General features: G+C 45.0%; 1 protein-coding gene across 3 annotated transcripts in view; it reads left to right on the top strand.

The window, feature by feature from the left end:
* The first annotated feature begins 1,856 nt into the window (after positions 1-1,856).
* The window catches only part of LOC135368592 (stearoyl-CoA desaturase 5-like), a 37,203-nt gene continuing 19,179 nt past the window's right edge, over positions 1,857-19,880 (top strand). Inside the window, exon 1 of one of the 3 annotated variants that reach the window (XM_064601979.1) lies at positions 1,857-2,016. In XM_064601979.1, coding sequence (XP_064458049.1) covers positions 1,963-2,016 — 54 coding nt within the window. In that variant the 5' untranslated portion in view covers positions 1,857-1,962. Of the gene's footprint in view, positions 2,017-9,893; positions 9,966-10,630; positions 11,182-19,880 lie in introns of those variants that run through there. The other 2 variants (XM_064601981.1, XM_064601980.1) reach the window with 2 other exon arrangements.

Raw genomic sequence — 19,880 nt, 5'->3', positions numbered from 1 at the left:
ACAATCCAGATGCAGATGTTATCGGCATATACACAGATCCTGGGGAAAATGCAGGTCTTCAGGTGGGCCATTACGATGCTAAAAGGGATTTTGCATAAAACCCTTCGGTACCCCGTGAGACACTCGTCGCATCAAAAGAGACCTAACGACATATTTGTATTTCGTTTCGGGAATTTTGAGCTGACGCAAAAAAAAAAAAAAAAAAAAACGAAAGAAAACATCGTAAACACGAAAGGAAATGTGTGCAGTCACAGTGCATTCTAAATTATGAATAGTTGCTCTTTAGTGATGCATCTGGAAACGAATGAACTCTTCAATCATAAGCGAAAGCACGTTTGTAGAAGAAGAAAAAAAGAAACAATAAAACAAAGTTTCAGCCACTTAGGTGTTCAGTATACCGCATGAGCTGAGGTTAATAATACGTGGAAGTACGGACACATCCTTCGACCCTCGAAACGCGCAGTTGCAACGATTACAAAATTAAAAAACAAAGAAAAATTAATAATAGAAATAAAAATTAGTAATGATATTAATAATAATAATAATAATAATAATACAATTCATAATCATAAAAATATTAAAACATTTCAAAAACAATAGCACAAAGTTTATTGTTTCTCTTCAGCCAGTTAGGTGTTCAGTGTACTACGGATACACCCTTCGACCATCGAAACGCGCAGTTGCAACGAATAAAACATTAAACTTACAGCACTGACAGACCTGTGGTATATGTAGCAGTGGACATATGCGAGCCGAATACAAATCGGTACGAGGAAATGATAATTATGATAACGATAATGATAAATGGTAATTGTAGGCCCTATACTTAACCAGTTGAAGTAGGATGAGTCGACTTACGTCTCCTTTTTTTCTACATTTAGCTTTCCATCGCCATCTATCTGAGTCGCCAATCTCGTTTATAAAATTGCACAAGGAAGTGAGCATCACGAGCTCATTAAACCAATGAAGGATCATCAGCGTGACGTGGCACAGAGAGAAGAATAACTGTGAAGAAAATAACAGTTAGTCCTGAGATATACTATAGTTTGTGATGTGCGGCCATTTTGAGACGCCCACTTTTCACGTATTCAAAACATACTCCTTAAAAGAGAGAGAGAAACGCGAAAATTCATCATTTTCAACCATCCGGTTTCATCGCAAGCGAACACAATTCTAAAAAGGACGCCGAGCCAACCCGAAACAAAAGTCACAAAACATAGAAGACAGCCTGTGAAGGTATACGAGAGATTACAAGGGTATTACAATGTAAGCGGGCCTTTAGATAAGCAGTCCCACGGACATGGCGATTTCTTTTCAGATACTGTAGGCATAGCTGCTGCACAATCGAAGTGCGAGATCGTCAGAGTCTGCTCAGTTTCAAAGGGCGTTTTCTCTGCTTCGCGACATTGTCAATTTGCCCATCGTGTGGTAGTCGAACTTCTTTCAGACACGAAGCGTTATCGTTGTCTCAAAATGACTTCCTTCCAACTAGGCCCTTCCTTCCTTATTCTATAAAAGCACTGAAACACCACCGGGGTTTCCGCACCCACTTTCTAGAACAGCGCGTGTCCACACTGAACCCGTTTGCTGGGTGGGGGATATCCTCCAGAAGCGATAACCGATCTCTGGCACAGCCGATCCTTATCTTCGTTCGCTTTTTCCGATGATTTGAAAAGGAAGCGATGGCCACTATATGCCGGTTCATCGTTCTAAATCTGAACTCCTTCCGAAATAGCAACGCGACGTCCGGCAAAAAAATATTAGCGAGGCATCGAAAGGGTAATCTTGCTGATAAGAAGTATATCTGTTCATGGAGGAAGGTGCGATCACTCAGTCTATGCTATGAAGTTCTTGCGGATACTTTGGCAGTGCAAGGGGCCCGCATGTGAAGGGTTCAGTGACGGCTGTGGTTACATCAAGTGCATATTGTGCAAGTGTTGGTGTTACTCGCAACAGGTGGTGATGGTGGGACGCTATGTTAGCCAAGAATACGCCATGGGTCGTCTGTTCCTCAAGGTGAGCCAACGGATTTCTAAATAAGGCCGGACTCACAAGAAACGCTTTCTATCGTTCGTGCACGAATGTGGCGCCTGTTAGATCCACTTTTCACGGGCGCAAGAAAAGTCACTTTTGCGTGAGTCCGGCCTTATACGAAAGGCCCGTGTTTGTGCATTCTAATCGCTATCACACGCATAATACGTAGCCGGTTTCCTTGACTACTAAATATACACTTTCCGGTATAGTACCGAGAGATATCAGTCTCCGCGTCGCTTTAAATGTTAATCGTTGAGTTGTCTGCGTCGTGCTGATATAAGGCAGGAATAAAAGCTATCGAGCCTCAGATGTTCCTTTGCTAGGCTAGACTAGGTGACTATGTAGCTTCAGATGTTTTTAATGCGTTGGCATTAGAACGGTCATGCAACGAAAACCCGGTGTCGTCCGTCGGTGTACAGAGGATTGGAAAGGGCGTCACGCGGAGGACCTCGAGAGGTTGGCGTGAGGCCAAAATTCGTTGTGTAGTTGGTGTTTTCTCCTGGTTCGCATGCGGCATGACCGTTCTAATACTACGGCATGACCGTTCTAATACTAAGACTACGGCAAGCAGTTACACCACCACCACCACCGTTCTAATGTTAACGCATTAAAAATACAGAAGAGAATACGTCCAATGCTAACGCATTTCCGCCGCATTAATTACATTAATCGTATCCTCTTTTGGAATTTTAGTTTAGCGGGTTGAGTCAAGTTTAGGTTGTACTTTAGGTAGTAATTCAGGTTATGATTGGGTCAAATTAATCTCGATGTCGGGATTATTAAAGGGGTAGCTACACTGCGCCCCGAGCGAATAAATGTAAAAGACGGCTATTTGGACCGACGTGAACTTGCGTTCCAGTTACTGCATCAAAGGGGGTCGCATAGAAAATTGGCACCGCGAATGCCTAAACTCATCTGACGGTGACATCACGAGCAGCTTCACCAGTAAGGGGCCACGCTCCAATCACGTGCTTACGAGAACCAATCGGTGTGACGGAGGCGCTCGCTCGACCGACGTCAGAGCTCGACGCGGAAGTAGGTTCAGGGGTTTGTCACCCGCCGACCAACTACATGTACAAAAATATTTTTTCCTCCTCGATCCTCCTGCGTATAGAGTCCAATGCGTTTATGATCTATCAATCCATCAGATATCTATCAAAATGTCACAACCAGTTTTACCAGCTTTCGATACTCGCTTGGTAATTTGATTTCCTCATGAAACGTATTTACCTTAATTATGAGACAATTACATTACTAATAACGACACAATTATGTCTCGTACGCAAACAGCTACAATTGCTTGGTGGAAACAGAATGCAGATCGCTGCGCTAACTACGTAAACACCGAGGGCAGAGTCCCTCGCCGTCCTAGGCAAGCAGGGCTCCGCGCAAGGTTTCATCTTAGGGGTGTTAGAATTGCATAGGGGGTTTGCACCCCTGTCTCTCTCTATCTCTCATGTTCATTTGCCACGACAAGCAAGCTGCTCGCGCGATTTAGGCCGACTTCACGAAGAACTATGCGGACGTTTACCTGGAAGTGCCTAGGGAATACCCAGGAAGAGGCTCCTGTGCGACAAAGATATAGCGACGTGGATCCTTGTACCCATATTCAACAAGCACCAGGTGACTTTCAACTGGGCTTCTGCAGTTATAGCGCTGTGGTTCCGACGAAGGTCGTATTGTTTTATCACCAGACTTTCCTCGTATTACACACATTACAATCATGCACCTCCAGTTTATGTATAATCCCACAGCATTTACTTGAAAGCACGGGGCCGTTTGGGTCAGGAAAGTACGTGACGTCCGTCATGGTTTGAAGGTTGTACAAATCACCCAAGCCGCTCTAAAATTCCTCACCCCACGAACCTTCCTTATACGCGTACGCAAGATGGAAGGTGTGAAAGGTAAGGAAAAAGGAGTAAAATGCAGTTTATTTGCAGCGTGTCCACGTACAATGTACATAGGCTATAAAACTTCAAAGACACGTTTAAAGCCTCCAACGAATGATATAAAGCCCTCTCGTACCGTCACAGCGCTGAGAACTCCGTGCGCACACGTATACTCATGGGCGTGTTGAAATTCTTGGAGACAAATAAGTTTGGCCCCAATCCGTGTTCTAACTATAAATCTGAGGTTATATATTTCTTTAAAGCCGGCGGACCTCCCTTCATAATCACACACGGGGTGTGTGCGTAGGAATCCGCTACTGTACATATATACAGTGAGCGACAACAAGACTTTGGCAGGTCCGCGGTAAACACCCTCCCAAATTACGCCTCGCATGCACAGTGTCGCGCAGCGCTTCCGCGATGTCGTTTGGGCGAAAGGGCTATATATTATGCACTTTCGCTTTTGCGGTGTTGGGCGATATCTAGGAAGATCGTCACATCGCTCGCCCACCTCATTAGGACCGGGAAGCGAATGTACGGACTTAAATTTAGCACAGGGATGTGCCCTTGTTAAACGCCTGCCGGGTTTTACAGTGTTCAGAGTATACTCGAACATGCCAACCATAAATTAATTTGTTTATTTTTTATATTATTTTTTATTAAGTATAAGACACCGTAAACACATTATGTGAGGGAGCCAACCACGTGCTCGACACTTCTACTGCGTTATCTATATGTTGGGAACCACACGTTTCAGACGGAAGTCATTTTTGATCTCGAATCAAGCGTTGTGTCCCTCATTTTCTTTTATATCGTATATTGTGGAGAAAATGTTTGTTCGATCCCAGACCGTTTTTACTTTTCCGAACTAGAACATCACCACCTCATCATCATCCAATATCTGTGTGCGTGTGTGTGTGGGGGGGGGGGGGGGGGGGGGGTATTTCGGTACACGGACATAAATGAGGGGCACAAAGCTGATTCGATTGAATCTGTATTAGCTGCTTGCATAGTATTGTTCCGCATCGTAATATAACGTATACAAGAACGATGTACTTTGGTGTATCCGAATGGTTATTAAATACGGACAAGTGCTCACCACAGAACCGTTGAAGACGGCCACTTGCTCGCGGCCTCTTTCACCACACTTATATTGTGATTTTGATTCGCGTTTTTATGTGATGTGATTTTATTTCGAGTTTATGGCGCTCATATATTTGACTTTTTTATGTTAGCTGAACTTCTTCTTTTTTTAGCTTTCTAAGGTTGCTTCAAATAGATCTAGGAATCCACCAGTGAAGAGGGTGAGGCGAGATGTAGTCCACTTGCAGGCACGTCGGAAACGTCTGTGTCATACCTGCGGCGATCGCCAGGATCATCCAAGACACATAGAAGCCGTGGGGAGATGCATCCGCTTCTGAAGCCATTACGATGATAAAATAAACACCATGTGGTTTCAAAACTGGCACATGTCTTTGGAAGCAGAGCTTAGCAAACTTGCAAGATGGCGAGCACGCAGGCGAGCTGGTGATGACAGACATCCGTAATTAAAGCCCAGAGACTGAGTGTCGTTTATGCGTGCCTGGGTTTTAATTATGGATGTAAGAACTAGACGTCTGCGGGAAGCGTTCAACCTTAGGCTGTGATCACATGGGGCAACTTTTTTTTAAAATCAATTTTGGAGTTGCTGGCAGTCTGCCGACATCGGCAACTATCCAGCAACTCGAGTTGCTGGGGATCGCTCACCGAGCGAAAACTTGAGAAGTTGAATAAATTCCCTCAAAAGTTGACCGTGTGACCAATCAGCGAGGGGAGCATTGCCACGTGAATCCCGATGGTGCGATGTGATTTCGTTCGTGGGCGCAGGGGTTCAAATCCTGCTGGTGCAGCTGAGATATAACTCCTTTCTTTTTTTACTAACTCCAGAAAAAGCATATCAATAGGCAATGATGATCTTTTCGCGTAATAAACGGACTTCGATCTGAGTAATAGCAGCTCCAGAAAAGGCACCGTCTGTTGGATTCCAAACCGTGCACATTCTCCGGTTGCCGTAAGGCTGCTTGTGGGTGAAGCTATACCGAGTTGTTACGTGTGAACGCAGTCTCGAAGTTGCTCATAAGACGCTGGTTCGAGTTACTGAAACAAATTGCCCTGTGTGAACGCAGCCTTGGCAACCTAAAAAAAGAAGTTCAGCTGACATAAAAAGGTCAAGTACTTATATGAGCGTCATAAACGCGAATCCATTCCGTGGTCCATTCTGAGTAGAAGGGGAGATACGAAACCCCCTTAAACGAAACAGGAAAGGTCAGTCAGAGAAAAGGTCGGCTTGCTACTCCAAAATAAACTAAAAAAAAAAGAACAACAGATAATGCACACTCAAAGAGCGTTCACAGGACAGAAGGGTCGAAAATCCGAAATCGAAAATCCGAAAATCTATTAATGTCTCAGGACGAGAGTCGCCGATATTTCGAACAGATGTAGTCTCTGTTCGCAATATCGGCGGCTGTCTTCCTGAGGCACTTCCCTAAATGTAGCTAAGATACAGTACACTAATCGAGAGATGCACGGTTCAAATCCCGCCGCTGTCTGGATTTTTCGACGACTGCCATATTTCAACCATACAGTACGTCATCAGTATTTACTCAGACATGAAAATAATTAGAGTAGAATATAGTAAATACTTCAAAAATATTTAGGAGACATTCAAGAGCATCAGTCGTCCAATTGTCTACTGTATTCTTTTAAAGCGTATCTCTATTAGCTGTTGGCAGGAGTTTTATTTTAAAATGCCCGTCCGTCAGCCCTCCTCCTTTTTCTTTGAAAAATAATGTACTTAGCAAACAGAGCTTACACTGAACCGATTATCTTTCAAGCTGTCGTTAGTTGCGTTCAAAAAGAAAATGACAATGGAAAGGGAGGGACCTTCCTTGCTGGTCCGTTCTGGCCCGCTACCAATATGTCGAAGAACAAAGCTCGATGCGAGTTTCACTCTCCACTGGGATTGTCCCCATTCGCCTCTCAAAAGCGAAATGGGTAGTACTGGTCACATACCAGCGTGGCATCCTTACTTACATGGTATGGGACGGGTCATCAACTTCCCTGTGTCCCCACATGAAATATACCTCGAATTCGCGTGTACTAAACCTGCCTAAAAGAAACCCCAAATACACACCTGTGTAATTCAAAAGGGATAGAAAGGTTAAATAGATAAAGAAAATTGACCACGAGAGCGAAATAGAAACCTAGAAAGTAGCCTATTTAAAATTTCTGACCTGAATATATTTAATAAATGTTCGGATGCAACAAAGTACGTCGTAAAATTTTTATACTTATATGCATATGGAAAAAAGAATATCCGCAGAGCGCTCGACTGATTACTGCACCCATACAGAGCTAACACAACAAATTCCTGGCGTTGCATGTCACAATATCACATGCGGTCACTATTTCAGGTGATTTCGTGCTATAGCGCTGCGTCTGTGCAAACGGAATTTGATATTATTTAGCTATGAGACCAGCCGCATGTACAGATAGCTTTTCGTTGACACTCAAATAAACAAATAGTAGCTTAAAATGTTATTCTTGGCTGCAGCAGGGTGGACGTAACCTTCTCTGGAAGTGGTTTCGTCCGCCCTGGTGCGCGCGGCCAAGTATAACATTTTGTGCTTTTTGCGGACGTAACCTACTCTAGAGAGGGAGTACGAGAGATGATGATGATTAGATTTTTTATGGCGCACAAGCAACAGAGACTATCGTGCGCCAACAATATGATGAGGGATGTGGCTAGCCAAGTGTAAACGACTTAATTAAAACCAGCACATTTTTGTTTAAAACGTAGAGCTTGATATGATATAGTAGAAAATATATCAACTTACAAAGCATTTAAACATCTATGGTCTCTAAAAAAGTTGTAAAGTCAAACAAAAGGTCAAAACGCCTCATCACAAAGCAACAGAGCTCCATTGAGCGACAAACAATACTGATAAAACTCTCGAAAATGACGATGACGATGGGAGTGGTTCAATGGACATACGATAAGAATATCATATTCTTATCGTATGTCTGCTGTGTGCGAGATGAGTTTGTCCAAGCCTTAATAAAATGGCCACGTGTGTACGACTGTGAGTGTCGGGTATGCTGCTTTTACGAGTAACTGTACGAAGCAAGTAAGTAAGCATTATCTGAAACCGAAAACCTAAAAACTAAGTTTGTTGCTACTCGAGTAAGAACTGTGATTATTCACACGTTAATCCATGTCCGGCCATTTTTAGTTTGAACCTGTTCTCGAAACCCGGAATACACGAGGTAGTGATAGCATTAAAACCTATAAAAGTTCGCAGGAATACACGCATGTCGTTATGCGTCACGAATCCTTCAGAGTTCAACGCAGTTCGTCGATGTAGTCTCAGGACACACCGGCTGTTAAATCAGCCGCAGGTTTCAGCATTATTAAGGCCTGTGAGGCTGTGATGGGAGAGCACTAACTGGTTGCATCATCAGTCGTGCGGTAGAAAGTTTGCGAAGCGCGCGGGCTGTTGCACGACAACGGGAAAACCGTGCTTGCGTAAAGCTGAGCGTTATCTGAAGGGTGAACGGGGCCAACTGCACGTACGTCGACCCCAAAACTCCCGATATCAAGGTTCCTGAATTACGCCGTCATGGTTTTCCTCTCTTTCTGTTATGCAACTGCCCTCACTGACAATCAGGCACTTGTCAGGTTAACTTATCTGTATGTGTCGTCTCTGTGGGAGTAATTTATTGCTTTCTTGTAATTCTGTGTTAGCGCCGCGAAGCAACTGTGGCTATGAGCGGCGTACAGACGTGGGCAGGTGGAGAGAGGACAGTAGGAAGGAGTGGCGGGGGTTAGTATGCGTCCTGGGCCGACTTCAGGGGGAACTGTGCCGACATTCGTCTGGAAAGTTTGCCGGAAAGCCCAGGGAAAACCTCAGGCAGAAAACACAGCCGGTGGTAGGATTCGAACTCACCACCTTGCTGTCTTCAGCACGACCTTGGCTAGCACCAACAAGCCGGTGCTTTTACCAACTTGTAATCTTTTACTTTATTTATTACTTTACTACTCTTCTCGACGGTAATTATTGAACGTGACGGGAGAGACAGAAGAGTTTTTGTAGATCGTAAGCACTCTCGGTGAGTGTGGTGGTGATGGTGAGGGCGGTGGTGGTGGTGACGAGACCGGCTTGTCGTTGTTGGTCTCATTCATGTGGGCAGCGTCACGACTGTAGCCGGGATGAAATGAGATGACATGATGAAATGATGACGGTCGAAAGTTAAGTTGTAGGCAAGTCTCTGCTAAGATTTGTGAGAAGTCCCGTGAGCAAATAAACTCTGAGTCATAGTCTCTTTTTTACTTTTTCTCTGTTACTTTTTTTCTTGGGGGGGGGGAGGTTTTTGTTAGGAGTAGCAGAACACGTCGGGAGGCGAGTTCAATTTCCCCTTTTTGGACAAACAAACAACAATCCATAAGCGATCGAAGAGCCCAGCGCAGCTGTGAGGGATCGCGCCAATAAGGTCCAAATATCTTGGACATGCTGAATGGTTTGATGGATGGCCGTTTCTCTGCGCGTTTTCAGGTCATGACCGAAACATCAGAAGTTCCGAACAGTACCATGTACTGAAAGTTCAAGTGCAAGGGGATGGCAGGCAGGTGCCTTATCGGTGTGGTGCTTATCATTTTGTAGATGTACGTGTGTATGAAAAAAAAAAGAAAGAAAGAAAGAAACTTTACCTATCAGTTCACTCCTATGCACTTCCCCTTTTGCTACAGCGTGCTGCTTGGGGGTGTGGTTGCTGCAGCTACCCAAGCAGCAAAATGCACTGAAAGTCGAGTGCAATAGGGGTGGACGGATAGGTGAAAGACCTTGAACAGATTCATGAAACTACAGAACATTGATAAGACACATACCGTCCACCCCTATTGCACTCGATTTTGAGTACATTGTGCTGCTTGGGTACATGCTTTGGTGAAGTGTTCGAAGAAGGAACTTTTATTACGTTTTGCTTCGAAACGCTTACGGCGTTCAGGTGAGAATTTGTTAGTGTGCACGTTTTATTTTCATTGTTTTTCTACTTCTTCTTCTTCTGATACATAAGGATACAACATCACGATGCTTCGCATTCACTGCGACCGCTTGTTGTTGAGGGATTGATGTAGATAGCCAAACGTTCTGTATATTAGGCCCGCACGAGGAAGCACAAAAATGCTGTGGGAAAAGTTAACGGCACTACATTCGTTCGAGAATATGTGGCCTTCTGCCGTATAGTATAGCGCAGCTCCGCGGATATTACTAGTGGAATAACGATTGGAGGAAGTATATGGCATGGTTAGCATCACACGGTGTTTTCGCTGCGTTGCCATTCATGAGTCAAGTATGATGGCGGGTTAAAATGACATTAAAAGCTGGCATAGATGCAACCTTTGTTGCTACGCATAAACCCCTAAACGTACAAATAGGGTTGGGGGGAGAAACATCAAACTGCAATAAATAGTTTTATATCATCGAGGTATCATAAACAATCTTGATGTGTGTGCAGTACCACCATTGACTGGATCAACCAGTACATTTTGACACCCAAGGCCCCACCCAGTATCATTACGCACGCTACCAAACTTCATCAGTTAAACGTGTAACTTCCTTCCTGTCGCACCTTCACAGTAGACAAAACCTGATGTGGAAAGGGTGGATAGATAGAGAGAAGGGAGAGAGCAAGCAAGCCCGAAAACCTCAAACTCCCCCCAGCCTGCGTGGCCCCAAAAAAGAAATGACGTCCACAAGTGACATGGGTCCGAGGCTACGGCTGATGTTATAAAAGCACCGAGCGGGTCACCTGTAAGGGTGGATTCTACACACAACCTACATACTGAAAACCCAGTGACGGCATCCATTCACAGCACTCGCCGCCGAGAGCAAGCGACCCAGACCTAGATTCGCCGAGTTGTTGGGCCAACACGAAATCTCCTCCTCTCCCACGAACTTTCCGGCCGCCGGATCTAACGCGGGTCATTCCTCCGTCAGTGCCCGTGAGCCGAAAGAAACGAGGAACCGTTTTTTCGGCTGGAACGGTTCTGTTCGTGCCATAGCAACGTCGTCTGTCGTCCCATGTTCCGCTGGTCAGCTTTAATTGTGCTACACTGTGATAAAGGTGGTGCTCTTCGAAAGTGACGAGTTGGAGTATTAGATTATCCGCAAGAGGTCTAAAAACACGTGGTTTTCCCGGACTGTTTCATATAACCAAACAGGTGAGTTCAAATATTTCTCACAAACAAATTTGCATTTGTTACGCGAAATTAAGGCAATCTGAAGAAGTCAAGTGGGGAGAGTGGACTTAAATCGTGTGCGCCGCAGGGTTTCTGTATACTGGCCGTGTTGCATGGAGATGATGTAAGTGCGGTAACTTGAAACGCGTAAGTACTAGACAGGGACAGAATGGACAAGCACAAGTGTTTACTTCGGAAACAGTTTTGGACAAGTGGATGTCAGTAAGCCGGTAGAAAAAGGAATGCGCCGATGCCCTGGCAATGTTGATCACGCACAGAGTGGATCGTGATCACTACACACCCTTTATTGAAGACCTTAGAAGGCCTATCTAAGGCCTTCAATGCAGTGTGTGTTTGGAAGTAAGCGCTTGTTATGATGATGATGGATCATGACCTACCAACAAGTCAAATTTTCTACGTTATTCGGGTGCATGGGGGATAGGTATCGTGCAAAATGACAGAGAGAGAGGAAAAGAAAGGGGACGCGAAACAGAGCAGTAGAAGAAAGTGCGACGACTATCCAAACTTCCCGGGACGTACGATACAAATATGCACAGGTGGGATATTTTGATAGTTTTGGCCGCCTCCCAATAGCCGGCACGCTCTGGATAGCCCGATATATTATTTCTTGAAGATATTGGGGCGGACGGTCAATTTGTCTCTTTAATCGCATACATTCCAATAAACTTGCTTATTATTATGTTTGATTTATTACCGTTCATTGCACGTAGCAATAAGTGCAGGTGGCATCCATGTTGACGGAGCGTACATTTACTTTTTTTCTTTTTCTTCAATGCTATAATATAATGTGAAATGGAACGACCGACATTGAGGGAAGCGAGGACGAATCCCTCTTTAGTTTGCAAAATGTTCCATATCAATTCTCTTGACGACTGACGTGCTCACACAAAGGACACTGGCATGTGCCAGCAGTCCCTTATGCACCTGAATGCTCGATACATTGTTCCGCTTGGGTTGTGTAAGCTAAGGTGAATCTTCCCCTGGAATTGTGCTCCTTATGGCATCTTTTCTTCCTGGTCTCCTGGTTCATTTCTTAGCGACAATGAATGCTCCCTTCTCTCCTCGTCGAATCGCAGGGAGGGGCCGATGGCTCTTTACCCCAGTTTCGCGCATGCGGGGTTTCTTCTTCGGAACAAAGCTTAGGGAAAAATCCCTGTCAACAAAAGTTATGTACTAAGAGATTAATATGGGCTAAGGAGTCGTGCCCTCCTCAAGGCGCTCATGCAGGCCCTGAGTGTGCGCTATCTAATTTGAAGTCTTCTCTCGTTTCTTTGTGCCACTTTCTTTTACACGCTATACAGCCTATACTGGATGACTTCTTTTTTCCCTTCTCATTTCTCTTTTTTAGCATAGCTCACGCAAGTTTTTGTTGGACAATGCTTCACGAACTCCTATTGACGCCACCTGGAGCAGCGCGATGAATTCATTAATTGTCACAATTAATTGTTTAAGGAAATTTAACACAATGGTATTTTGGCGCTGAATACAACTTTGTCGCATGGTTACGAAATGTTCGTGAGCACTATTTCCGTAGAATATGTGGCTACGTACATGATAATGAAACGAATGCGTGCATGGGTTATGTACATTGGCGGAGGACATACACAGGAGGGATAAATGCAGTCACGGAGGCGCACCAGCAATGATCACTGTTGCAACACGAATGGTATGCGATATTAGTGTTCTATCGTAGGACCTATCGCCCTTATCTTGCACTCTTAATGATGGAAACCAAAACACCGACGAATGAAGGCGCACGAAAGCTGCTGAAAGCAAATATTTCCGCTGTTTGCGAGCAGTAATTTATTTGTTACCCACGTTCCGGCTATTTTTGTCACAGGGTGGTCTTCAACAACATTCCCGCGATTCTAGCTTTCGCCAACGCTCTCCTTTCAATTTCTCTCCCACATTCTGTTATCAAGAGCTCCCAAATGCTTAGGTTTCTGGCGGCACGGTTTATTCGCGTATGGCGCGGCATAAGGAAGGGCGATTAATAGACGGCAGGTATCCAAACATCCCGCGCTATCAAAACGAAAAAAAGAAAAGAAGAAGAAGCCCGCAGGCGCTGCGGACGCGGAAGAATAAATGACCACGCGCATCCTTCCAAGGTCGCGTGAACGGCCAGTCCCCATAAGTGCGCCTCTGCGATCCACTCCAAGCAGGTTGACTCGTGCGGGTTAGGGATCCTCGCTGGATTCCACGTACCAGAATTTTTACGGTCGCCTCTTAAAAGTATTTGGCTGCGTGGTTGCGCAGAGCCCGTGGTTTAGCCCTACTCGGCGTGAAGGGTGTCAACTCCAGGAAACGTTTCCATGCAAAAGCACTGACCCAGTACATCTGTGTGAAAAAAAAAAAAAAAAGAAAATCACGTAGTTATCGGTGTTGCATATTCTATGATCCTCTGTTCTGAATGCTTTGTCTGGGTCGTTGCTTTCCCTGATTTTATTTTTCCCTACCTCGGATTCACAGGGCAACTGTCACCCTTCACTTGGCAAAAAGATCCGCGTGATTAGACAGCGCGCGTTCTTCTGATGTACCGTACTTGTAAAGTACACAAAGATGAAAGATGAAGGAAGGAAGTCACTGAAAAGGTTAGCCAGCTGCAGGACTCGAACCTACGTCGTTCGTTGTTCTTAGGCACTTGAGGCCTTGTGTGTTTGTCCTTTCTCTGTGTGTTCAAGCCTCAGAACATCAATTTCCATCGTAAACAAAGATGCCAGGTTGACGACAAGTTAATTTGGAAGTGGGTGTATGGCACCAATACTGTAAAACCCTTTTCTTTCGCAAGCTCGTAATGTTCGCGAATCGAGAAAGTTCGCGAATTTTAAGGGCACGGGAAATTTTCAAAACAGAGGTATAGATCGAGGAGCTCCAGGAGCTCGCGAAATGTAGTGGTCGCGAATATGTCCCTGTTCAGCGCACGGTGGCGTTACCGTCGTGTAGCTTCGTCGTTTTCGCGTTTCGTGAGGTGAGGTCATGGTAGTATCTGCATGAAGTTTTGCTTCGTACAGCCCCCGTCAACCTTAATAATAACACTGGAAGAAATCTGCCTCAATTCAGAGCGCGATAACAGCCGCACTGGAGGAATGTTAAGTGAACAAGATCATTGCGTTAAACTAACAATAATTTTGTTCACTTAATATTCCTCTAGTGCCCCAAGGGTTGCTGTAATCGCGCTCGGGAGTGAGACCATGTTTTTTCCAGTGTTATTATTAAGGTTGACGGGAGCTGTACGTCCTTCGCACATCCATAATCGGGAACAACCCAACGCACGTGGCTTTGTTTTGCCGACGGTGGGTCGTGACATCTGGCGGACATCTCGTGAAATACAAGTTGTGACGCATATTGTTTAGAAACACCCAGTCGTCTATTCGTCGGTAGACAAACCGAGCTCACCCCGTTTTTATTTTCCCATCCCGATTAATAACAACAAAAGGCGCATAAGTTTGCTCTTGCATGATATTTCCATTAGTTTCTGCTTTGCTGACAGACTGGAAACGTACTATTTCAAATTGGTCTCTGTGAAAACGAGAGTGTGAATTTTTAGGCACTAACAAACTTCGTTGTAGGCGCCTAAAAAGGCACGTATTTTTTAAGAAACAGGTACTAGTAACACTGCGGTATAGCGTCCGTGAGGGAGTGATCCGATATGTCATTCTATAGATAGGATGTGCCAGATCCTTTCTCTAAAGACGTATGAACCTCTTCGGTGACAGTAACTGACGCAAGATAAGATAAGATGGCCAACCTTAGTTCGCCAATTAATCCTTGACCTTGGTTCGTACTACGGAAATTTCAGCCAACGTCGTATCCGAAAAGTAGCTACAGACATTATGATAATCCATCCGCAAACTTCAATTACGAAAGTAAAGATAAAAGAGGTTAAGTGTCACAGCAGGTAACGTGAGATCTTAGAAACTGTCAGCTGTCTCCTTGTTGAATGGATAGAAGCAGTAAGTAACCAGCACCGTTTCTTAAAGTGTTCCGACGTACAACAACAAATAAATCGTGACAATGAGATGCAGCTCTGCCTCCTGTCACCCAGACACAGAACAATAATCGAACAGAATTTCGTACACAGAATAATGTATCCACGTCGATCAAAGATCGGTGTGTGCTTTCTTTTTTTTTTTCTTGAAGAGTAGCAAGCCAAATATTGGCTGACCTCTCTCAACACTTAAAAAGAAGAGTACTCGCGAGTCACCAGGAATATCATCGCAACAGTCGAAGCGCACTTTCTGCACCAGTATGTGTAGTATGTATTTGGGAGGGCCTCAAGTGCTCTACGCTTTCCATCACTTCGTGTTGTTTAGTCGCTCCAGATGTTTTATACTCACTGAAGTACTGTAAAAACTGCGTTTACTCCGGCTTAACGCAATACCTTAATACGATGAAGTATGCATTCCCCTTCCTTTGGAGTATTTGTCTCGCTCAGTGAAGTGTGGGGTGAGAAAGCGAACATCAGGTTTCACCCAGCGTTCGTTCTTGCGAAAGCATCCTCAGCAGATCTCACGAAGTCAGCTTCATCAGACGAGAAACTATGCAGACAACACCTTGCGAAGATAAGTACCGTATTGCTCTCAGGCATATGTACCCCATCAGTAAATAATGGGCTGGGGTGGGGTGGTGGTGCAACGTCTGGCAGCCGGTCTTTGAACGCTTTAATTCGTGAGGAGCACTTGAGGAAGACCTTGTTCACTGCGGATATAGGTTGGCTTAGGTCGGGTAATTATTTCTGACCTAAGAAGGTGTCGTGAAGATCAGATCCGACTGCCTCGTTTGTATCCGACATGATTGGGGTAACCAGAAAGTATATGCCAGTTTCCCGTCTACACCGTGTGCAAAAATTCCAGCTGATTCGCCCGGATGTGTGGGCAACGTTGTAGTATTTCTGGATACGCCAAACCGGTCGTGTTCCGCGACGGGCGTTTTGTGTCACGAAATTCCAGAGAAAAGTGCATCGGAGTAAAAGTGGTTCAGACGTTATTGCACATTTAAAAAAATATTACATTGATCTGATGGTATACGTACAATGAAAAACTGTGAAGAACAGACATTATCGCCTGTGTTCTCAACAGGTGGTATCATGCAGTGTCGTTAGGCGAGGGAGCCAGCTAGGCGCAGCAACCTTTGAAATTCGATTGCTCAAAAACTACGCAATGTGTGACAGCTATTGTGCGTCTCAAAGCTGCAAGCTTTCCGGAGAACATGCTTTCGGATCCCTTGGGGGGAACTAAAGTGAGAAGATTTTTTCTCGCGGATTGGTCTGCTCAAGCGATCTCCCTCGATGATTGGGGCAAATTGTTTACGGCGACCAATGAGAGCGCCGTCCGCATTGTCGGGCGTGTTGAGAAGGAGATCGAGAGGGAAAGAGCGTATATTGCGGTTCCTTTCGCTCATAAATAACGCGACTTTTTCTGTTGTTGCGCCAGCAAACATCAAATCTATCAATCAATCATAAATCATGAACGACGCAACCAATAAAACCAGTTAATTTTATGTTGACGTCAACTTGACGTCATCTTTCATTTCGCGAGGAGCAATTTTTGCCCTTTAGTGCACTTTTAATGCTGTATATGCAGAAACGGTCAAAGGAACATAACTCAAACTTCTGTGAGAGGAATTACTCTTAAAGAGAAACGATATTTGACCATATTAACTGAAATCGAGCAAATGATGAACGAAGAATACTCGATATACTACTTGGGAGCTCCCACCGACATACGCAAAGAATGGTGCTGTGCTTCGACAACTGAGCGAATACCTGAAAACATGCCGGTATGTTTCTCATAGTACGGTGAGTTGGGCCAGTTGGTGGGCCAAGTATATCTTCAATGACTCCTCAGAAAATTGTAGTATATGTAGATAGTATATGTTGCTGGCAGTTCAGATGTACATGCCAGCAGGGGCGGCGGTAGGGGGGAGGTAACAGGGATTACTATAGACCCCCTGAATAGACCTTTTTCACATACGCGTCGTGTCCTAGAGGCCCTCCCGCGAACGCTGGGCGCGCGCCAAAACAGACCCACGTGGGTAGCACAAAGGGCCAAAACCGGCACGGAGCGGGACCGACGAGCTCGCGCCGTTCGCGAGCTCTCCCCACTGGTTCCCGCTTCTGTCGTCCCCATACTCCGCCATCTAGTGAAGACGGAGATAACCCTATCCGGTCCCTCAAGGTCATGCGCATGCGCATAGGCCGTGGTGAAAAAGGTCCATTTGTGAAGAGGGCGCGAAATTCCCATGGAGGTCAGGAAGGTGAGGCGCCAAAGTGTTACCTCAAGTGCAGCATGCGAATAAAATTCCATAAACCCTTCCCCTGAATCGAATCCTGAATTTTTGGGACTCGGGCATGAATTGGTGGTGGCGGAGGGAGAATGAAGGGGGCGCGGCTTGGGATCTGGGGGTCCGCCCCTGCGTGCCAGTATCCAGTGGTTTGCCTGGGATAGGCTGAAACTTCCAGGCAGGATCCTCCTCTCTATACAATCTTATCTGTATCTACAGATCTGTACAAGCTTATATCTCATACTGAGCACTGTATTGTCACAGTAGCTCACATTAAAAAGATGGAGATAAGCTTAAGTCGTCGTTTCAGTCACCTTTCTTGTACTTGCTGACGTCGACTACCAGGCTGGATGAGAACATGTACCCATAACAACACGTGGGAATCTGATCTGCATCACACAAAAACGACGACATTCTCATCTGTACGGCGCAGAGAAGAAGCATGTGTGTGCCGGAAGCCCATTCCACTTACGTAAAGAAAAAAGAATGACGAATGTATGCAGCAAGTAACTTGTCACGCTGTTGAGTTTGCATGTGGACAATGGCGGGACCAGAGTTATTTAGATTGACAGAAGGCGGTTGCCTCGCTACTAATGGTCATGCCGCATGCTCTGCTGCTCCGATGACAAGCAAAGTGTACAAGTAGTCTACATGAAAGCCATGAGAGCTTGCAGGCATCTTCAGCTGGGGGACTGAGAGCACGGTAGGGACGTTTTTCTCTAGTTGCCGGGTTAATTATGCGTTCGGGTAGACGTTGACTGCATGTATACCACTGGTCTGCCAGAATATTGGTAGTCGGACGTCAGCAAACTTGGCCAGCTTTACCGTTATATGGTGTTCAGCAGCTGGTGTTTCTGTTAGGGTCCTGTTTGTTCTGTTAGAAGTCGTGCCCTAATACGCCAGTTATGACTACAAGTTCATTGACACGTTGCACTTTGGCATGGACGAGATAAGTAATACGTCGGGTTCCGCTCGTTGACCGACCCTAGAGTTGGTCTATCGTGACTTGGGAAAATTATTACTTAGCTTTTAGACATGTACTTCGCGATTGATTTTCTTCCCCGACTATAAGAGAGCCGCAAAAATATTTCTATCTCCATTCGGCACATATAAAGAAGTCGGCAATGTTACCGGTGTCCGAGCTTCACTTTCGTCTTCGTGAGACGCACCTATTGAAAAATGGTTCATTTCGTAAACAATCCATATATTTTCGTTTACTGTGTCGCAGAACATGTGTGGATCGCTGAAATAGCAGAAGCCATGCATTTTCGACCCACTGAATACTTCGTCGTTTATAAAAGAGAAGACGCAGTCCAGAAGGCAAACGATGAAATGAAATACAGTTCAAGGTATGAAGCGACAAATAAGTAGCGTTCCTGGGTTTCGGAGTTTGTTTTTAGTCATTACCGGAGGGTGTTTTTCGGAGTTTACGATTTTCTGATGAATCGGAGTTTTTCAGCTTTCATATTTTTTTTACATCGGTTAGTCGCTGAAATCCGGAGGAAGAAATTGGTGCTGTGACATATGGCACTCACAGAAAGAACGAACAAGGAAAAGTGGCAGGTGTCTCCGTACAAGGAAGATTCCACGTGTTTGAGAAAGTTCTGATGACGCGCGATTCCGGGCACTCGCGGCGGAACACGAAGCGCACGAAATACTGTAAATACGTCTTCAATGCACAGCTTTCTTGCTGATAACTCAGATATTAACATCACGAAAGCGGAATTTCGCGGATGAATCCCCCGAAGTAACGTTTTCTTTTTTTTTTCTTTTTTTTACCGGCGTACGTTTTTGGGATTTTTTCCGATGACCCGGAACCCTACAAATAAGTAATAATGCTGTAGCGGGATGTTATGAAACAAGCACCTCGAAGAAACCTTTATTATACAAGCAATCGAAAGAACTAGAAAGCCCATATATTTCTTCGGGGAGCATCATACTTTTAACTGTATTTCATTACATCGCCGTTTATGTGAAAGCAAGAGTAGTAGTCGGTACTTTAGGAATAATTTGGGGCCGGCTAATTTGCCGGGAACTGTGTAGACGAGAGCTACTTCGGTCGACTACCCTCTGACATCAAGAAAGTACCCGTTGACAGGCCCAGCCGGAACCGCTTTATCGGCAAGCTCTACGTTCCAATCTCAGACTTCCTTCCTCGGGACTCCCGTGCAAAATACATCGTCCTCCTACAGAATATGGTATACACTGTAGGCGCGCTGGAGTAGCCTGCACAATATTGGGCAAAGCTGTCCACATTTTTATTCTTTTTCATACCATATCACCTTCGGTGTACTAATGGCATGCTAGTCACACGTCTTCGAAATATTCTTTCCCCTGCTTTACTACGTAGATCATTAACGAAAATTTTACAAACTTTT

This window comes from Ornithodoros turicata, chromosome 9, assembly GCF_037126465.1.
Source record: "Ornithodoros turicata isolate Travis chromosome 9, ASM3712646v1, whole genome shotgun sequence".
Taxonomy (NCBI): Eukaryota; Metazoa; Arthropoda; class Arachnida; order Ixodida; family Argasidae; genus Ornithodoros; species Ornithodoros turicata.
This window is presented reverse-complemented; position numbering and strand designations above follow the sequence as displayed.